The sequence below is a fragment of the Leopardus geoffroyi genome, chromosome A2 (genome assembly GCF_018350155.1).
Source record: "Leopardus geoffroyi isolate Oge1 chromosome A2, O.geoffroyi_Oge1_pat1.0, whole genome shotgun sequence".
Classification (NCBI taxonomy): Eukaryota; Metazoa; Chordata; class Mammalia; order Carnivora; family Felidae; genus Leopardus; species Leopardus geoffroyi.
Genome location: NC_059331.1, coordinates 59,260,223 through 59,280,535, shown reverse-complemented (window position 1 = coordinate 59,280,535; position 20,313 = coordinate 59,260,223). Strand labels below are relative to the sequence as shown.

At 46.4% G+C, this 20,313-nt stretch overlaps 1 protein-coding gene across 4 annotated transcripts in view; it reads left to right on the top strand.

Annotated features, from left to right (window-relative positions):
- The first annotated feature begins 982 nt into the window (after positions 1 to 982).
- Positions 983 to 20,313, top strand: part of CHCHD6 (coiled-coil-helix-coiled-coil-helix domain containing 6) — a 250,270-nt gene continuing 230,939 nt past the window's right edge. For 3 of the 4 annotated variants that reach the window (XM_045494035.1, XM_045494037.1, XM_045494038.1), the window contains exon 1: positions 983 to 1,172. In XM_045494035.1, the coding sequence (XP_045349991.1) occupies positions 1,086 to 1,172 (87 nt within the window). In that variant the 5' untranslated portion in view covers positions 983 to 1,085. Of the gene's footprint in view, positions 1,173 to 12,947; positions 13,072 to 20,313 lie in introns of those variants that run through there. The other variant, XM_045494036.1, reaches the window with a different exon arrangement.

Sequence of the window (20,313 nt, the reverse complement as noted above, 5' to 3'; positions counted from 1 at the left end):
ATCATTTATGTTCCTCCATTACACATATGATCCTGTATAAGAAGCATAAACACAATGCTTGATATACTGCACTCAATGCATGGCATGTGTGCTCATTGGCCAATGTTTCCTAAATGCCTATGATCATTCACTGCATTCCAGGGCATTTAGAATAAAATTTTGACCCTGGCTTATAAGGCCCTACGTGATCTGAACCCTTCTGGCTCCTCTGGCCTTCTTGCCTATGGCTCCCTTCTCACTTTCCAGTCACATGGCTGGGCCCTCTTTCTATTTCTTGAATGTGGGTGGCAAGGTCTTCTTTGCCTCAGGGCCTTTATACTGGTTGGTTCCTAGCCAAGTTCTTCCCGTCTTCTCCTGGCTGACTCCTACTCATCCTAAAGTCTCAACTCAAATGTTTCCTTCTCAGAGAGGTTGCTGTGGCCTCTCAAATTAAAGGAGGCCCCTCCTATTAATTTCCGCCCTGGCATTATGACGTAGTTTTCCGTTTTTGGCATTTATTACAGTGATTAGTAAGTTTATTTATGTGCTTGCTTGTTTGTCTTTTCATTTGTTCCTTCCATTGCATCTAAACCTCACGATGGCTGGGCGTGTCGTGTTCGTCTTTGCATTCTCCGCGGCTAGTTCAATGTTTGTGCAGTTCTTAGTTGAGCGCGGCTCAACAAGAGTTTGCTGAAGGCGCCAAGCAGCAAACCATGCGAAGGTCGCCCTGACATGCCTGCCTCGGACTCCCCGCTGGTCTCCTGGCCTTAGATCATCACCCTCGATTCTGCTTCCAGGGTGATCTTTCCCCTGGCTGCTGCACTCTAACGCGCTTTCCACCGCTCACGCACCATGCCTCCGCGTGATCTCTAGTTACAGATGGGCAGTTCGGACCTTGGAGACTACAACCCCCACAACGCCCCGCGGGCCCGCGCCACATGATTGGCTGAACCTCCAGCGGCGGCCAATAGGACGGGGCTTTGTTGGCTTGTGCCGCAGCAGCCCGAGTCCCGGGAAGCGCGGGGCGCATAGGGAGCCAGAGCCTGGCGTCCGTCTGGTTGCTCTGGAGCCGAGTCGCGTGGCCGCCTGCCGGCTCGCCTCTTGCCATGGGGAGCACCGAGAGCAGCGAGGCCCGCAGGGTGTCCTTCGGAATGGACGAAGAGGAGCGGGTCCGGGTGCTGCAGGGCATCCGGGTGAGCGGGCCGCCGGCGGGCGCGAAGAGCGAGCGCGGCCTGGGCCGGGTGGGCGTGGAGGGCGCGGGCCAGCCTGAGGGGAGGTTCGGGCCCGAGATTGGGCGGGCGCGCCTCGCTCGTTGAGCCCTCCCAACGCCCTCGTGGCGAGCATCTCTCCCTCCGCCGTGTACGTGAGGGACCCGAGGCTCGGGGGATGCCCGGTGTCCGCCATCCGGGCAGTGGCCGCCTTCAGGCTTCACTACTCTGGCATCAGGGGAGAAAGCGGAGAATGGGGAGAGGTGGGGAGGCCACATTCCAGCTCCGGTTGAGTTGTTGCAGACCTGCATTTGTTCCCCTGCACCCCAGTGCACACATCGTGTTACATGTACGTGGGATGCTTCCAGTCCAGGACAACGCAACCGCCTCTTCACTGAGGCTCTCGGATTCTCGACACCGCAGCCGAAGGAGCAGTTTAAAAGTTGTGAATCAGATCATATGCCCTTCCCCTTGCTTAATCCTCTCCAGTGGATGTCTAGCGCATTTAAGATGAAGAGGAACCACTTTACCTTGTTTTACAAAGCGGTTCTTCTGACCCGTGTGCCCGCATCTCACCCAGTTCCCTCCCTCCCACCACCCGTCTATTTACTGGCTTCCCGACCGCAAGATGTTGGCTTGTTCCAAGCATAGGACCTCTGCATTTGCTGTTTTCTGCCCTCTCTCTGTCTTTTCCTAGATTAGGCTCTTATCATACTGTCACAGTTTGAGAATCATCTGAGTATCCTTAGGTGACCGGTCAATCTAAAGTAGCTTCCCACCCACACTATCACACATTTTTTTTTTTTTTTTTTTTTTTTTCATAGAAGAATCACCATTGGGAACCTCTATTGATAGTTAACTTGTTTATTGTGTTTCCCACCACAGCGAAAGCTCCTTGAGACCAAGGCTCTTGTCCTTTTCAAGACTCTATCCCCAGAACTTAGAGGAATAATAAAAGCAGCTCACATTTGAGTTCTTAGTGGGGACCATGGATTCCTCTGAATCCTTTACAGGCAACCTTTCATTTAATTTTCAACAGCCCCGTGGGAGAGGTATAATTCTAGTTGCCAATAAGGACAAGTAAGGCACTGAGAGGTGAAGTAACTTACCCAAGGTCACCTAGATGACAAGAGGGAGAGCTGGGATTGATGGAGGCCAACTCCAAGCCCTGTTGACTGAATGCTGCAGTTCATAAACCTGTGCCTGGCACATAGTGGGTGGTTTGTAAACCATTGTTTGAGTGGTTCAAAGGATAAGACCAGTGAAATAGTAACCACGTTGAAATAGAATGCACAGGTCGGGGTGTAGGTGAATTAGTTAAATTACAGAGTAACTCAGAAAAAGACCTCAGGAAGTCTAATTTCTGAGCAGATGCTCATTAGCGGTGTGCCCTTGGGTGAACAACTTCTCATTTGAATCTCAATCCCTGTGTTTTTAGAAAAATCAGGGGAGGGTGTGTAATCCTAGGTACTGTTTAAGATATGTGTGTGTAAGTGTTTAGAAACAGTAGTGTTTTGTGGGGGTCTCTATTCTTAGTCTAGGATAGTACTTAGCACATTTGGTGCTTGCTAGGCCTTATCTAGTCTTGACCGGGCTCTTGATGAGGACAAAACGGGGAGGAGTTGGCTCCTGTTTGAAGGTTGAGAGGCAGGAGCCTGAATTGGAATTTAGAAAAACATCATTGGCTGTATTTGGGTGCTCTCTCACCTTTGTCACCTGGTATTCTGTGTTTGGGAATGTTGGAAAATTAGGTCAAAGTCAGGTCTTCTAAGATTCAAGGAAGTTGAGTTCCTCTAAGTTGACAGAGGATCATTTTTGGGGGGGAGGTATGATATCAGACTAGTACATTTTACATCTAGTTCCCTTAGTTCCACAAAGTGTAAGTTCTCTTTAAAGATGGAGAATCAGGCTTAGGGCTGTTCAAACTTTGAGGTATTATCTGAGTGACTGATGGGACTTTAGTCCAGATCTTTTGGGAGCAAGAAACAGCCTTTTCTCACTACTCCAAGCTCCCTCCCCCAGTGATATGCAAGGCAGCCTGAAAATTGTGCGACACAACCTCTACCTGTTCCGACAGGGTACTGGCACCCCACTTAGTTCTCCCAGAGACTGTTAAAATTAGAGGGAGGTTTGGTGACTGACTGTGAACTCATCAGAATAAATGACTTGCCTAGAGGCACACAGTGGGGTGCATGGCCCCATCAAATGAGAGCCCCTTCCTTCCTTCCTTCCTTCCTTCCTTCCTTCCTTCCTTCCTTCCTTCCACTTGTGTGCCTGGTTTGGGAGAAGGAGATTTGAGAAAGGAGGTGATGGCAATGAAGTGTTTTGTTGTGGGGGCTTTTTCTACTAGCAGAGTTACTTGAGAGTTGGGGAGTCCACCTTGTCCTTAAGCAGGCAAGTAAAAAATCAGCAGAGATCATTGGATGAACCAAATGAGAAGTTAGTTTAAGTAGAAGGTAGGTGCTGAAGAAGAGTATCTGTCCCAGGTCCTTCAGAGAAAGTTAAATATTCTTAAAGACTACTCGTATTTAATCCCCAGGCCCTGATCCTGGAAAGTACTCAAGTTCCCTTAAGATTCAGTGCTAGGGCCTTGCTCCTTTGCACATTTATTTGCATAAATTTACATATTGAGTTCAAGCCCTAATTCCACGGAAGGTAAGAGAAATTTAATTAATGCAAAATGCTGCAATTATATGCAACTCCAGTTTTCAGAGCAGGCATGTGTGAAATACATAAAGATCTCATTTTAGCCAGTATATTTAACCTTATCCTCCAATGAGAGAAGGTTCACACACGACAATAATGTCCTGTGTGTGCTCACTTCTCTGCCCCATGGAAGCAGCTGTATTTGGTAACTCAGCTGAAGTTGGTTGCTTTTCAACGTCTAGACTCCACTGTTCTCCAGCCTTTTCCGTTTCCAGCTGCTTGGCTGCCTGCTACTCTTCCCAACTCACTTCCTGGCCGTCTGCATGATAGCTGTGTCCCCAGACCCATCACACTGTCTTGGCTACATCACATTTGCCATCATTCCTTGCTTTCGTGAGGCAAGTCTGGACCACTGCCGAGGGGAGGACCAAGGAGGATGTAGAAGAGGCACAAGAAACAGTCCCCAAACATGCCCCTGCCAGAGAAGCCATACGCCTGAACACTACCTGTAGCCACAATTTATCCGTCACCTCAGCAAATGCTTACTGCACACAGATTACTCGCCAAGCACTGGGCCTGGCCTTGCAGAGGCCATCGGACAAAGCATAAGGTCCTTACCCTCATGGAGACCTCAGCCCAATGTCAGAACAGACCAAGAAAGGAAAAAAGAGGCAAAGGAAGAAAAAGCTGCAAGTACTCTGAAGGAAACAAAAGTGTGCAGAGTAACGGGGATCCTTGCTTGCATTGGGATGGCGGACACTGCCGCTCTGAGCGGGGGACGCTGGAGATGTGCCCGAGCCAGCCATGAGAAGCATGCAATCTGTGCTGTGTTTTCTGAGCACTAGCTCAGATATCCCCCTCCTGCTGACCTTGTGAGCTGTTGTCCACATCTCAGACGTGACATAGGTTCAAGGAGGCCAAGTAACCCAAGGGCGCAGCTAGTTAGGGGTAGAGTTGGAGGCTCATTCCGGCTCCACACGCCATGTGCTTGGCCAGCGACAGAGGGGTCGGGATGTTGAAAGCTGGCCCGGCACTGAGGCTAGACAGGTGATGGGTCCTGAATCGCCAGGGAGGGCTTGTCCGTGTGTTACCTTGGAGGCAACACTGCAGGTCTCTAATCAAGAGTGGGCTTTGAAAAGATGTTCTCTGATGGTGGTGGTTTTTCTTCTCTGTTTTTAAAATCATATTTTTGAGATGTCTTTTACATGTGAAAATCACCCATTTGAATGATTTTTAGCAGACTTATGGAGTTGAGCAACTGTCACCACAATCAGATTTTAGAACATTTATTCTCAGGACCTAAAAAGATCGTTTGTGCCTATTTGCAGTCCGTCCCCACTCCCACGCCCCGCCCCAGGTAACCATTAATCCTTCTGTTGCTCTGAGTTTGCTTTTTCTGGACATTTCATATGAATGCACTCAGATCTTTGACGTCTGGCTTCTTTCACTGAGCACAATGTTTTTGGTGTCGGTTTCTTGATGTAGCATATATCAGCAGCTTGTTCCTTTTTATTGCCGAGTAGTATCTCATTGCCTGGCTGTCCTGCATTTTGTTCATCCAGTCACTAGTTGGTGGACATTTGAATTGCTTCCGGTTCTTTATATTATGAATAATGTTGTGAACATTTGCATACAACTTTTTTTTTTTTTTTTTTGGCAGACCTATATTTTCATTTTTCTTGCATAGATACCTAAGGGTAGAGTTGCTGGGTCATTCTGCTTATGAATTCAGTGAGTTGTTAGGTTTCACTTTTTAAGAAACTGTCAAACTGTTTTCTGAAGCGGCTGTACCATTTTACATTCCTGCTGGCAGTAGATGAGGGTTCCGTCTTCTCGACATCCTCACCAACACTTACTGTTTGTTTTCTTGATTGTAGCAATTCTAGTGGGTATGAAATGGTATTTCACTGTGGCTTGAATTTACATGTGGCATGAATTTCACTGTGGCATGAATTTACATGCAAGTATCTAATCGTGTTGAACATCTTTTCATGGGCTTATTTGCCATCCGTAAATTTTCTTTGGTGAAATATGTATTCGGATCTTTTGCCCACTTTTACTAGGGTTGTTTGTCTTTTTATTATGAGTTACACGATTTTTTTTTTTTTTTTAATTTTTTTTCAACGTTTATTTATTTTTGGGACAGAGAGAGACAGAGCATGAACGGAGGAGGGGCAGAGAGAGAGGGAGACACAGAATCGGAAACAGGCTCCAGGCTCTGAGCCATCAGCCCAGAGCCCGACGCGGGGCTCGAACTCACGGACCGCGAGATCGTGACCTGGCTGAAGTCGGACTCTTAACCGACTGTGCCACCCAGGCGCCCCAAGTTACACGATTTTTTAATGCTGGATATGAGTCTTTTTTTTTTAAATTTTTTTTTTTTAACGTTTATTTATTTTTGAGACAGAGAGAGACAGAGCATGAACGGGGGAGGGTCAGAGAGAGGGAGACACAGAATCTGAAACAGGCTCCAGGCTCTGAGCTGTCAGTACAGAGCCCGACGTGGGGCTTGAACTCACGGACCGTGAAATCATGACCTGAGCCGAAGTTGGCTGCTTAACCGACTGAGCCACCCAGGCGCCCCTGGATATGAGTCTTTTATTGTATTACAAATTGCAAATATTTTCTCCCAACGTGTGGCTTGTCTTTTCATTTTCTTATTGGTGTCTTTTTTGAAGTACAAACCTTGTAATTTTGATGAAGTTTAATTTATCAGTTTTTTCTTTTATTGGTTGTGCTTCATATCTTAGAAATCTTTGTGTAACCCAAGGTTATGAATTTTTTTTCCTATATTTCTGAGAGTTTTATAGTTTTGGCTTTTATATTTAGTTCTATGATCCATTTTGTGTTAATTTTTATATGTTATGAGGTAAGGCTTTAAATCGGGGGTTGGCAAAGTTTTTCTGTAAATGACCAGTTAGTAAATACTTTCTGTTTTGCTCACCAGGAGGTCTCTATCACTTCTACTCAACTCTGCCATTATAGGGTTAAAGAAGCCACAGTCAGTGTATAAACAAATGAGTGTGGCTATGTTCTAATAAAACTTTACTTATAAAAGTGTTGGGTTAGATTTGGCTCAAGCACTAGAGTTCACTGAACCCTAATCTAAAGGCCATCTTTTTTTTGCATGAAATATCCAATTTTTCTAAACATCATTTGTTGAAAAGACTATCCTTTCCTCCTTGAATTACCTTGGGACCTTTGTGAATATCAATTGACCATAAACATAAGGGTTTATTTCTGGTTTCTCAATTCTGTTGAGAGTTCCATTGATCTATATGCTATATGTCTATCTTTATGCTACTACAACATTGTCATGATCATTGTAGCTTTGTAGTAAGTTTCAAAATTGGGAAATATAATTTTTTTTTTTTTTTTTGAGACTGGTTTGGCTATTCTGAGTCTGTTGCATTTCCACATACATTTTAGGATCAGTTGGTAACATCTGTAAAAAAAAAACTCTTAGGATTTTGATGGAGTTTGTGTTGAATCTAGATTACTTTGGGGGAGAATTGCCATTCTATTTTAATGTTTATTCTTGAGAGAGAGAGAGAAAGGCAGAGTGCGAGTGGGGAAGAGGCAGAGAGAGATGGAGACACAAAATTTGAAGCAGGCTTCAGGCTCTGAGCTGTCAGAACAGAGCCCGTGAGGTCAAACCCATGAGCCATGAGATCATGACCTGAGTCGAAGTCAGATGCCCAACCAACCGAGCCACCCAGGTGCCCCAACAATCATCATTTCAACAACATGGAATCCTCCAATATGTGAACATGAAGTCTCTATTTATTTAGATTAAAACATTTTTTTTCAGCAGTGTTTTATACTTTTAATGAACAAATCTTATGTTTCTTTTCATAAGTTTATTCCCAAGTATTTGTTCTTTTTGATACTAAAATGAATATAATTGTTTTGTTTTTTTCTTTTTCTTTTCTTTCTTTTTTCTTTTTTTTTTTTTTTTTGAGAGAGAGAGAGAGAGAATCCCATGAGGGGCAGAGAGAGGGAGACAGAGAGAAAGAGAGAGAAGGGAAAAGAAAGAGAGAGAAGCAGGGCTTACCCAGGGCTCATGTTTTACCTGAAGTGGGGCTTGTGCTCACCTGATGTGGGACTTGAACTCATGAACTGTGAGATCATGACCTGAGCTGAAGTCAGATACTTAACGGCTGAGCCACCCAGATGCCCGAATGTAATTGTTTTTTTTAATTTAACTTTTGGAATTGTTTTCTTAATTTAACTTTTGGATTCTTCATTGCTAATATGTAGAAATTCAATTGATTTTTGTATGTTGATCCTGTATCCTGCAACCTTGCTGAACTCATTTATCCAAGTAGTTTTTTTCTGTGGATTCCTTATGATTTTATATTGATAGGATGATGCTGACTGTAAATAAGGAGAATTTTACTTCTTCCTTTCTAGTCTGGATGCCCTTTCTTTAATTTTCTTGCTTTATTGCATTGGCTAGAACCTCCAATACAGTATTGAATAGAAGTGACAGTGAATGCCCTTGCCCTGCTCCTGAACTTAGATAGAAAACATTCCGTCTTCTACCATTAAGTATGTTAGCTGTAGGTTTTTCATTGTTGCCTTTTCTAAGATTGATATTTTTAAATAATCTTGGTCACCTCTTCCTCTCTGTTATTATATCCTGTTTGTTGTTTGTAGGCTCTTGGAGTGCAAAGACTTTTATTTATTTCAGTGTCTGGCTCATTTGTGTGTGTGTGTTGGATTGCACGCTTGGATTAATGAACTGATGGTACTTTTAGCCAAGCTGGCGATCTTTGGCAGCTGCACTTGAGAATTTTACCCTTCTGCTTGTTATGGTTCCAGCTTTAACACAGACTTGTTCCATTTGTATGCAGCAGACTTCCTTTTCACCTTGGTATTGCCCCGTGATATGTTTCTTGAGTCTCAGCATGAATGTTGATGCTGCATATCATACATCCTTCGTCTTAGTTGGCTGCTTAGAGGCAGCATGGTGAACCAACTGTCTCAGGAAGCCCTGGCCTGGAGCTCTGACACTCAGAGCAGTAAGTCTCTCTCCTTATATGCAAGACGGACCTGTTAGTGTAGGTGCCTGGAAAGGGTTGGATCACAAATCCTCTCCGGTCTTTCCCAGCCTCTGTACTCTCTCTGGCTGACCATTTGGGGGATTGTAGTTGATGGGGCCACAACAGAGAATGCCAACGTGGCAAGTCAGGACATAGACGGCCGAGTTCGCCACCGTTTTCTGTGAGCAGTATATGGGTCTGGATGTCAAGCGCGTGTCGTGTGCCAGTCCCTGGGTGCTCTGCCAGGTGTTACTGTTTTTGATGCATCCCCAACATCACGTCTGACACGTGGTGAGGTGGAGCCAACTCCTCAGGGAAGCAGAGCACTTACCGTTTCTCTGTCTTTCCCCCTGTCAGCTGCTGAGGAGCAAAGGACCATCTGAAAGACAGAAGACTCGGGTAGTGCGTGCCCTCCACTCACCTGGCTCCAGGGTGCCCGAACTCACTATGGTCAAGGACAGTAAAGGGCTGGGCACACAACCACGCTGTACTTTAGGGGCAGACTTAGCAACTTTCAGGGGTTTCTTGAACGTTCTTCAAGTTTTCTTTTAATAGTACTGTGGTGTAACCAGGAATGAAATGTAAATAGTGTAAGAGTTAAGGTGATTTCTGTTTTACCTTGTCTGACTTTTGAATATAACCCCTGTATAAGATGAAATTCCCCCCTAATTCTCCCTAACTGTGTCACAGTATGATGTGGAAGATCTTTCTCCATAAAAGTAAAATCTATAAAGTCATGTAAATATAAGGATAGTTGTTAACTCTAACTCTTACTAAGTTCATCTTGGGTCACCTCCCTCATTGGGGAGGTAAAGCCGCTGCACTAGAAGCGTCTTTGATCCTTCAGGTTTCCAGTCTACCTTTTCCACCTCTTGGTGGGGGGTCCCTGCTCGCTGTGCTGCAGCAGCTCTGGTTTCCAGATCAAACCTGCCGCCTCTGCTGTTTCTCTGCGGCTGGTGGAGGCTTCAGAATGTTTCCTAGTTCAGCTTTCTTTCCCTTCTGCGCCCTGGCCATTCTCTTTCATCCTCATTCACGAGCTGTTGACTTTTGGATTCTAAACATCTAACCCAGAGCTGTCCCGTTGCATGTTTCATGGGTGCATGTAATTCACTATATCTGCCAGAACCCACCTGCGTCCCCTCCTCTGCTTCCCTCGAAATCGCTCTTGTTTGTTAAGCTTTGGATGGCTCCAGCCAGCCAGCTCCTCCGCCAGAAAGCTAGACCCCACATCCCTTTGTTCTCTACGTTTAATGACAGATCTTGTGTTTTTCCTTCTAACCATTTCTCTGTTTTTGCTTTTGTCCTAGCTAACTCCCCATTCTGTTTTCCCTTGACCATCTGATAAATTGTTCTTTCTCCCTATAGACGTGTCTCCCACAAACCTCTGTCTCCTGGTGCCGGCAGGGTAATTAAAAAGAAAACAACACAAATTTTACGTATCATCAGGCAAATGATGATAAAATTCAGGCAGTTCCAAAGGAGGCACATCGGGGAAAAGTTCATCTCCTTTCCCACTTGTTTCATCCGTCCTGCACTCTGGGGCAGTGCCCCTTACTGACTGGTTGTGTCAGTGATTGTGCAGAGTTAAAGCTAATTGTGTCATTCCCTTTGGTTAAAGGCAGATTCCTGGGCCTGGCTCACGGGGGCCGTCTGCTGTTGCCTTTTCTGCCTCTGAACATGTTGGTAGGGAGGACACCTGCTCTTCTGTACTCTGAGCTGCCTGTGACTCTGTTCCCCTCTGTCTGCAGTATTTTCTTTCCCTGTGACTGGCTAAACTTGTCATCCTCAGGACCAGTTCAAGTGTCACCTTCTGAAAGGCACCCTCTGATGTCACGCCCTCACCCTGGGTCGTCCCTGTCCTGGGTCTTGCAGACTGTGCTCACCTCCCAGTGCTTCCTGCGTGGGCAGAGATGATCTCTTCCTTGCTTACTCCCTTCCTGCCCCGTGAGTAGGAGCCACATCTGTTTGTCTTTCTGTCCCCAGTATTTAGCCCAGAGCCGTTTTTTTTTTTTTGCCCCAAACCACGAGTCCAGAAACTTTGTGGAATTAATTGATTCGAATTGATTGCCAACATTTAAAGCTCGGAAGCGTTACATATATTCAATTTTTAGCTCTTTGGGGGACAAATGGAAAGTCTGGTCCACATTCCCATGTGGCAATAACTTTCCCCAAGTTACGAGGTAGCTGCCCTCTCTGAGGGGCATGTGCTCTCACCGCTGTCCCCACCATGTTGTCCTTGCACTGTGTTCTTTTCCTACTAGGCCCATTCTACTAATTCTGTCACTTGCCTCACACCTGTGGGCATTTGTGTTTGCCACGCTCAGTGGAGGAGGTCTCCAAGGGCTCTTCTTGTTCTGACATTCTGGGATTTAAATCTGTGGTGAGCAGCCGGTGGATCTAATTTCAGCTCATAGAAAACTGAAAGACTAGTGAACAGAATCTCCAAGGCAACAGCCTTAGGCAAGGAGACAAATCTTTTTAGAACCACAAGATCGGGCAGTGCCTTCAAGGGGCTTGGGGAGTCTGGGCATCAGGAGCCACGGACAGACCCGACTACCTGCGAGCTCATTCTTCTGGAAACTTCCCCAGGTGCTCAGCCTGACTGGAGAAGCCCTAGGCCCAGCTTGGAGAGAGTAGTGAGCCCCAGTTTATCTCCTGGCACCTAGCGCGTCCTCAGAAAATGTTGCAGCGAACGGCCTCGACCATGGCTGTGCAGGTCTAGTGGCTGCTGAGTCACCAGAGAACTCGGGCAAGCCGCTTCTCTGCACCACACCTTGTCGGTTCTTCCATGAGCAGGATGCCGCCTCTTCTCATAAATGAGCTGGTGCCGTGAACTCATTTGAACATCAGAGCATTTGCTAATGCAAAGAATAATGCTTAGGAAGCTGCCTCCGCATTGCTACTTCTAGATGTGTCTGGATGAGTAACACGTTAAGCCTAACAAAGTGCTAATTTTTCATATTGACATTCTCCTAATTTAAGTAGGCTGTGTGTTTTATGAGTACATACAAGCTCTCCCTCCTACCCCCTATCCAGGGGCTCCATAAAGCATCATCAATGGGGGAAATGTGACCTGCAAATTATTTTTATTTTTCTTGAATTGGCCATTCTGCCACCCCACAGTGGCTCTCAGTTACTGCTTTCCCTTGTGCAGGTGGCCAGGGTTCGGATCCAAGTCCTAGCCTGAGCACTTAGCACTTAAGACTTTCTGCGATCTTGGGTGAGTTGTTTCACCTCCCTGACTCCAGTGTCTTCTTCTGTAAAATGGGAATGCACTTAGCTTGGGGCCTGGCCTGTGGAGCTCGCTCAGTGAATATTAGGTAGGCTGTTTTTCTCATTATCTTGGAATAGGACCCACTGTCCTAGGTCGGAAGTTCCTCTGCCCCAACTGTGAGCTTTGTTGCCCCCTTCTGGAGTGTGGAGGCGTTACGCTTGCTCTTCTGGTCAGCCCCGTGGCACTCTGATGCCAGGGAGTCCCTAATATCTTTCTTTACATGCAACCTCTCGCAGTGTCCTGTGTAGTCGGGTTACTTGCCTGGGAACAGAGCTGCCCGAATGGATTTAGAGCACCACACACTTGCAGAGCGGTTCTCGGCCCAGCGATGGTGCCTCCTCTCCAGCGAGCCGGGTCTGGGCCTTGCTGTCATCTTTCCCTCGTTTTTCCTTTAAGGCTTCTTGCAAGATGCGTCTTATTTTTAAATGCCAACTGTTCATAGTTTCTCCTGCATCCTTTCAGGCTTTTCCCAAGCCTCCATAGACAAGCCCGCTCTTTCCCTTTTTATAGCACAAATGAGAACATACTGCCTATACCACTTTGTAAATTGCTTTTTTCACTTGCCCTGTGCACGCATTCAGATGCCAGGTCTCCAGTTATTTCGCTTGCGTGGAGTCTTTTGCCACCACATCCTCCCCAACTCCTGCAGAGGTACACTTCCCAGCCCTCCTACTCCGGACGTGCACTGTTGTGGCAGCGACCCTGCCTTTGGCCCTCTGTGACCTCTGCCCTTCTTGCAGCTTTGCCAGGGTACTTCGTGTGAAGAGAAGATCGCGACTGAGGCCCTGCTTGGAAAGTGTCAGTGGCTCCCAGTTGATGGCAGAATAAATACCATTCTCCTCTTGTCGTTCAAGGCCCTGCCGGTGGCGGGGAGCCCACCAGCCCTCCACGTCTTACTTTCTTCATGGACCTGCGCTCGGTGAGGCCGAACCTTGGACTTCTCCTGCTGTGCCTTCCTTGTACCCTTCCTCTCTGGAACACCTCTTGACCCCCCACCCTTCTCCACGTCCTCTTTTTTCTTTTCAGGCCCGTCTCAGGCGCTCTCTCTTCCAGCTGACACTTAGGCTCCTTTGGGAGAGCTCCTGGGCGTGCTGGCTCAGGCCTCTCACTGATAGCCGGCACCTTGTGTTCCCTGTGCCAGTGCGCCTTACCCACTCTGTCTGACTGTCAGCTCTTTGTGTGCAAAGTTCTCGGCTGTTATCTCTTGACATACTCCATCGGAGTAGCTTGGCGTAGTGGACCTGGGCCTTTAATAAATATTTCTTTAGTTCTCGTGTTTAACAAATAGTTGAGCCGGGCACTTTCTGGGCGTGGGAGATACAGCGAGGGCGGTACAGCAGACTCCCTGCTCCCATGGAACTTGTCTTCTGGTGGGAGCAATGGCAAGCAGGTGGTCACGTGTGTTAGGTCTCGTGGGTCGCTGTTCTTCCATCAGAAATGGGCAGTACCTACATGTGTTTGGTAAAGCAGCACCCTTCTCCCTGGCCTTTCAGCTGTGAGGTGGCCACCTGACTTACTCACAGACCTGTGTGGTTTGAGAAAGAAGCCTCCCGCCCCCTCTTTGGGAACTGGCCTAGAAATTCAGCGCTTTTGGGTGAAGGACGTGTTTTGGTTGCCGTCAGGGAGTGGTGATGGTTGGGCAGTGCGGTCTGGGTGCCCGGCCCCGTGTGTTAGGACACAAGTGGTGAGGTGTCCGTGCATGCGTGCCTTCTCGGGCTCCCGGTTGTCCCCGGAGACTCGGGCAGGCATCAGGCAAATGTGCCCCTTTGGAGGCGGCACGGGTCTCCTCCCCTGAGTCCCTGCGTCACTCTAGGCCGAGGCCAGGTCCAGATTGGAGCCACCAGTTGTGCGCTGGAGGGTGCTTTAAAAAGAATCTGCCCGACTTTTGTACAGATGATGGAAGAGGAGGGAAGAAACCTGGTCAAGGTCACAAAGCTGCACGTGGAACACAGAACACTCAGTTTGTAGTACGCGGCAGATGTTAACCATTGTTACTGTTATCGATTAGCTCATGCATTTTTGCACACTCAGTAAGTGCCTCGTATGGGTGGTAATTAATATTTGTGTACTGCTTTGCAGTTTCCCATAATAGCTGATATTGTTTGTTTACTCTGTGCCAACTGCTTGGTGTAGATTGCTTCATTTAATCTGCACAACAGCCCCGCAGTCTGTACCACTAATTATTTCCATCTCACAGATGAAGAAACTGATTTAGAGGTAAGAAGTCCCCTACCCAAGGTCACGCAGTGAGTAAGCAGCTTACATGGGATTCAAACGCAGGCCTGCCTGACCACGAAGCCCTTAACTCCTGAGCTGTATCAGTCCAGGCTCAAGGGACCCCCGTTTTGTGGGTGAGAGATGTGATGCTCAGAGAAGCCAAAGAACTGGGCAGGTCCAGGCCACACAGCAGAGCGCAGGTAGCACTCCCGTGTCCCTGCACTGCTCTGGACGTGGCCCTCTGTCTCCTGACCACACAGGACCCTGTCTGGCCCCCTTGGATGGCACAGTGACCAGTGGGCCTCTGGCACCAGAGCTCCCAGACCCGTCTGGCTCCAGAGGCCCCCATTCTGGTTCTGTTGGTACAGGGAGCCTTGCCCAGATGGTGTTTATTCTCGCATGACTACTGTGTGTATATGTATATTTGTTGATTAAAATATTACTTGCTGTATTTTGTAGCAACATTAAAAAATATTACAAATCTCCTACTGCCAACAAGAAGCTTGCCAATGTTTTCCTTAACCCCTTACTCACTAAGTAGTGTAGTTCAGTGGATGCCCCCCAGGCTGGGATGAAGAAATCGGAGCCTGTGAGTCATCTGTGTAGAACCCCACCATAGCTTCCTTGGTCCTTGAGTCACATTTGGGCTTCTCACGTCGCTCTGCCGGGGCTCGTGGTCTTGCCTTTGCCTGCCACCTTGGCCTGGTCATCTGGTCCCACTCTCCTCACACGCTGGCCTTCTGTTAGGCACTTGGACATGCCAGGCTCTGTTCTTGTCAGAGGCTTTGTACTTACTCGCGTCTCTGCTTGGCACCAGGTCGTTTTCTCCAGGATCTCAACATGTACATGTGGTCAGGCCTCCTCATTTGGGGCGGGAGTTTTAACATTATTGTCTTCGCCTCTGAGGGGCCATCGCCTGTGCCTGTGGCTTCCTGTGCTGCCCCCCATGCCCCCATCACTGTGATTCTGTATTTTATTCATTCCTAGCACTTGTCTTCTGACGTGCTGTGCTGATCTTTAAGACACAGGATTTTAACATCTGTGGGATAGGGTGTCCTGTAATAGGTGGAATGTTTATTTCCTTAGTGTTTTTTTTTTTCTTTCTTGAGGTTATTTGAAAAGCAGTGTGATTTACAGTTGATGGAGTCTTAGGTTGGATGAAATAGGATATGTGAAATTGTCTGTTTACTTCTTTATTGTCTCTTACTTCCCATGAGAATGTAAGCTCCACGAATCAGGGGCCATGTCTCTTTGACTGCCGTTTCATTGCTGTTTCTTCTCACCCACGGCTTCCAGAACACTGCTATCACCCAGTGAGTGCTTCATAAGCAGATACTTGAGGAAGGAAACTGGACTGTAGTTACGGTGCCCTCGGCCAGGCTGCTTCCTCTGGTCCCCACGTGGCTGCTCTACTGTGGTCTTCTGTGTGTGTGCAGGGCATGCTCTTGCTGGTCACGTGACCCTTTTCCACAGCAAGGATTGGGGCCTTACCTGCTGTGGCTGCCTCTTTCATGCGCATCACGCATGCCATTGATGCCTCATCCACACCCGTGTAGATTCTAGGACCACTCAGTGCTCTCGCACGCCCTGTCCCTCAGAGGACTGGGGCCTCTCGCAGGGTCCACTTGCAGAAGGAGGGGTGAGGGGAGCGATGTCCCGTGGTGTGCTGGTAAAAGTTCTGCGATCAGATCTCTACCCAAGAAAGGACCCTGCTATGTAGTATTTGCCAGTTTCTGTGGTGGACACACTCGCCAGTTGTGGCCAGTTTCAAGCTCCTGTCATGAAGTCAACCAGCTTGCAAAATTCCTGGAAATTTAAAACTCAGCTCTCACGAGCTGGTTCCAGCGCACCACCCAAACCTTTCCGTGCAGCCTGTGTTCGCTGTTGAGTACCAGCTCCGTGTCCCCGCCTCCTGGAAGAACACTGCACCTCAGCTCTGCTGTCGCCTCACACCCCACCTGGTGTCCCACCTTGGTCCTCTGCGCAGCTGCTTTGCGCAAGAAATGGGCAGGCTGCGCTGGAGAACTGTCCCTTCGCCTTCCAGTGCATTGACTCATCTCGGGCCTTTGTCGCTGTGGCCGTAACGAAGTGAAAAGATCCTAAGGGCTCTTTCCGTTTTCTCGTCTGGGATTTTGTATCCACATCCCAGCTCATTTGCTGCTCTTTCAAAATACCCTATTCTTGATTTCCTTGTTTCTGGTATTCTCAAGTTTTCCCACTAACTACAGATCAGAACTCCTTCTTCTTAACTCTGCGCTCTCCTCTGTTCTTCCCGAGGCAGCGCCAGGCAAAGCCTTTCATTCCATGCCACCGCTGCTGCTGCTGCTGCTGCTGCTGCTGCTGCTGCTGGTGCCACAGGCCCTTGTCACTTTATGACCAAGGGCCCGCTCCACGCTCCCAAGGGCTCCCTATAGCACTGCAATTCATCCTCTAAAAACACAGCCTGTGTTCCTTCCTGGCCCCCAAACTTTCAGCCACGCCCTGCAATTGTTGGAGCCCCTCTGTCTGACTTCGAAGCTCCTCTCAGTACCAGCCTCATCCAAGTCCTCCTTTATAGCCCACACCTTCCACAATGAGCTTACTGCTGCAGGCACACTGGTCTCTGTCTGTGCCTCTTCTCTCCGCACCGCACCCTGCACCGTGTGAGGTACCCCCTGCCCCCCAATACACAGTAGCTTCTGTCCTGTCAAATCCTGCTCCCACCCCTCAGGAACCAGCACAGGTACACCTTCCCTGGGATAACCTGCTTTTGCTGAGTGACATCCTGTCTACACTGCTCATTTTTGTCTTTGGCTCTCTCTTTTTCTTTGTAACAGCTTTATTGAGATATGATTCACATACCATACAACTCATCCATTAAAAAACTTTTTTTTAATGTTTATTTTTCAGAGACAGAGACAGAGAGAGAGCGAGCGAGCAGAGGAGGGGCAGATAGAGAGGGAGACACAGAATCCAAAGCAGGCTCCAGGCTCCAAGCTATTAGCACAGAGCCTGACGCGGGTCTCGAACTCATGAACCACAAGATCATGACCTGAGCTGAAGTTGGACTCTTAACTGACTGAGCCACCCAGGCACCCCAACAACTCACCCATTTAAAGTGCACACTTCAGTGGTTTTTAGAATTTTCATAGGTATGTGTAACTATCATAATAGTTTTTAGAACATTTTAATCAGCCCCTCCCCCATCTCTTACCTTCTAGCTATCAGTCCTCACTTGTCCTGTTCCTTCAAGCTGAAGGCAACCACTAATCTACTTTTTATCTTTAGAAATTTGCCTATTCTAGACATTTCAAAGAAGTGGAATTATGCAATATGTTGCTTTGTGTGCCTGACTTATTTCCCTTAATGTAATGGTTTCAGGTTTCATGCATTTTGTAGTGAGTATCAGTATTTCATTCCTTTTTACGGCCAAATAATGTTCCCTTGATGGATGGACTACATTTTACTTTTCCATTCATCAGTTGAAGCACATTTGGGTTCTTTCCACTTCTTGGTTCTTATGGATAATGCTGACAAGAATGTTCATGTACAAATTTTTGTGGGGATATATATTTTCACTTCTCCTGAGTAGATGCCTAGGAATGGAACTGCTGGATCATATACTAATTCTCTGTTTAACCTTTTGAGGAACTTCCAGACTGTTTCCACAGTGGCTGTGGAACTTTATATTGCCATGAGCAGTGTACGAGGGTTCTGATGTCTCCATATCTTTGGCAATACTTGTTATCTGACTTAAAAAAATTTTTTTAATGTTTATTTATTTTTGAGAGAGACAGAGTAGGAGTGGGGGAGGGTCAGAGAGAGAGGGAGACACAGAATCTGAAGCAGGCTCCAGGCCCTGAGCTGTCGGCACAGAGCCCATCGTGGGGCTCGAACCCATGAACTGCAAGATCATGACCTGAGCCAAAGTTGGACATTTAACCGACTGAGCCAGGCACCCCTCTGACTTTTTGATTATAGCCTTCCTAGTGGGTATGAAGTGGTATTTCATTGTGGTTTGAATTTGCATGTCTCTAATGACTAATGATATGAGCATCTTTTCATTTACTTATTGGCCATTCATATATCCTTGGAGAAATATCTATTCAGATATCTTTTTGCTCATTTTAAAAATTGGGTTATTTTTCTTTGTATTACTGAGTTGTGGGAATTCTTCTCTTATTCTAGATATGTAGACTTTGTCACCTGTATGATTTGCAAATATTTTCTCCCATTTTGTAGGTTGCCTTGTCACTTGCTTTATTGGGTCTTTGGTACATAAAACTTTTAAATTTTGAAGGAAGTCCAAAACAACCTCATTTGCTTTGGTTGCTTGTGCTTTTGGTTATATCTTTAAACTCACTGCCAAAGCCAAGGTCATAAAGACTTCCCTTATATTTCCTTTTATTTACCTGTATGTTGTTTTAGCTCCTACATTTAGGTCTCCAGTCCATTTTGAGTTAATTTTTATATACGGTGTGAGGTAGGTGTTCAACTTCCTTCTTTCACATATCAAAATCCAGCTCTGCCTACACCATTTGTTGAAGAGACAAATGGGGGTTCTTTCCCCATTAGATTGTCTTGGCACCTTGTCAATCAGTTGAACTTAGATATACAGCTTTATTTCTGGATTCTCAGTTTCTTCCACTGCTGTATACACTTGGTCTTCTCTTGTCCCATATCGTTAATTATTTAATTTGTATTTATTTGAAACACTAGAGGGACTCCATTATTACTATTATAATCTTTTGTTGCTAACAAATGTTCATGGTAAACAATTTAAAACACACAAGTGCCCAAAGTGAATGTCCTGCCCCAGCTGCCCCTGAGCCCACTTGCAGGATGTACCCATTGTGTTTCCTGTGTAGCCTCATTGATGTTTACCTCTGAGTAGATACATGCATTTGTGTGTGTGTATTCTTTCTTTCTCTCTCTAAAATAATAAAAAAAATTGAGCTATACAAAGGGTTCTATGACTTTAAAAAATCAGGAGCATTATCCCCTAAACCCTTCCATGTTAGTTGTACGTTTTACCTCATTCTTTCTTTTTTTTTTTAAAGTTTATTTGAGAGAGAGAGAGAGAGAGAGAGAGCAAGCGAGCAGGGGAGGAGCAGAAGGAGAGGGAGAGAGAGAATCCTAAGCAGGCTCTGCACTAACAGTGCAGAGCCTGATGCGGGGCCTGATGCGGGGCTCGATCTCACGAACTATGAGATCATGACCTGAACTGAGATCAAGAGTCAGATGCTTATCCAACTGATTTACCCAGGCACACCTACCTCTCTCTTTCTTTCTTTCTTTCTTTTTCTTTCTTTCTTTCTTTCTTTCTTTCTTTCTTTCTTTCTTTTCTTTTCTTTTCTTTTCTTTTCTTTTCTTTCTTTTTAATGTTTATTTATTTTTGAGAGAGAGAGAGCATGTAAGGGAAGGGCAGAGAGAGGGAGACACAGAATCTAAGCTGTCAGCACAGAGCCCGATGCAGGGCTTGAACCCACGAGACATGAGATCATAACCTGAGCTGAAGTTGGTCACTTAACCGACTGAGCCACCCAGGTGCCCCTACCTCATTCTTTCTTAATGGCTCCATAATATTTCGTAGAAGATGTACACCATCATTTCCTTAACTAGTTCCGTATTGTTGCATATTTATGTTTTTTCCTTTTTTTGTTTTGTTTTGTTTTGTTTTGTTTTTTTCTATTCCATTTCTGCCCTGTACATGTGGGAGCAGTTTTCTCGGCTGGATACCTGGAAGTGGAGTTGCTGATTATGGCTTTTGTCTTAAAGTCATCTTTAATGTTTTTCCCTCAACTGTGCTTTATGATGCCTTACACATATTAGGTACTTAATAAATATTTACTGAAGTGAACTCTAAAGGGTTTTTATTCTGGATTTATCCCTAGCTTGCTGTTTCATTTCAGTAAACTGTTTTATGACACCCTCATGCCTATTTCACTTCCTCTGAAATGAACGA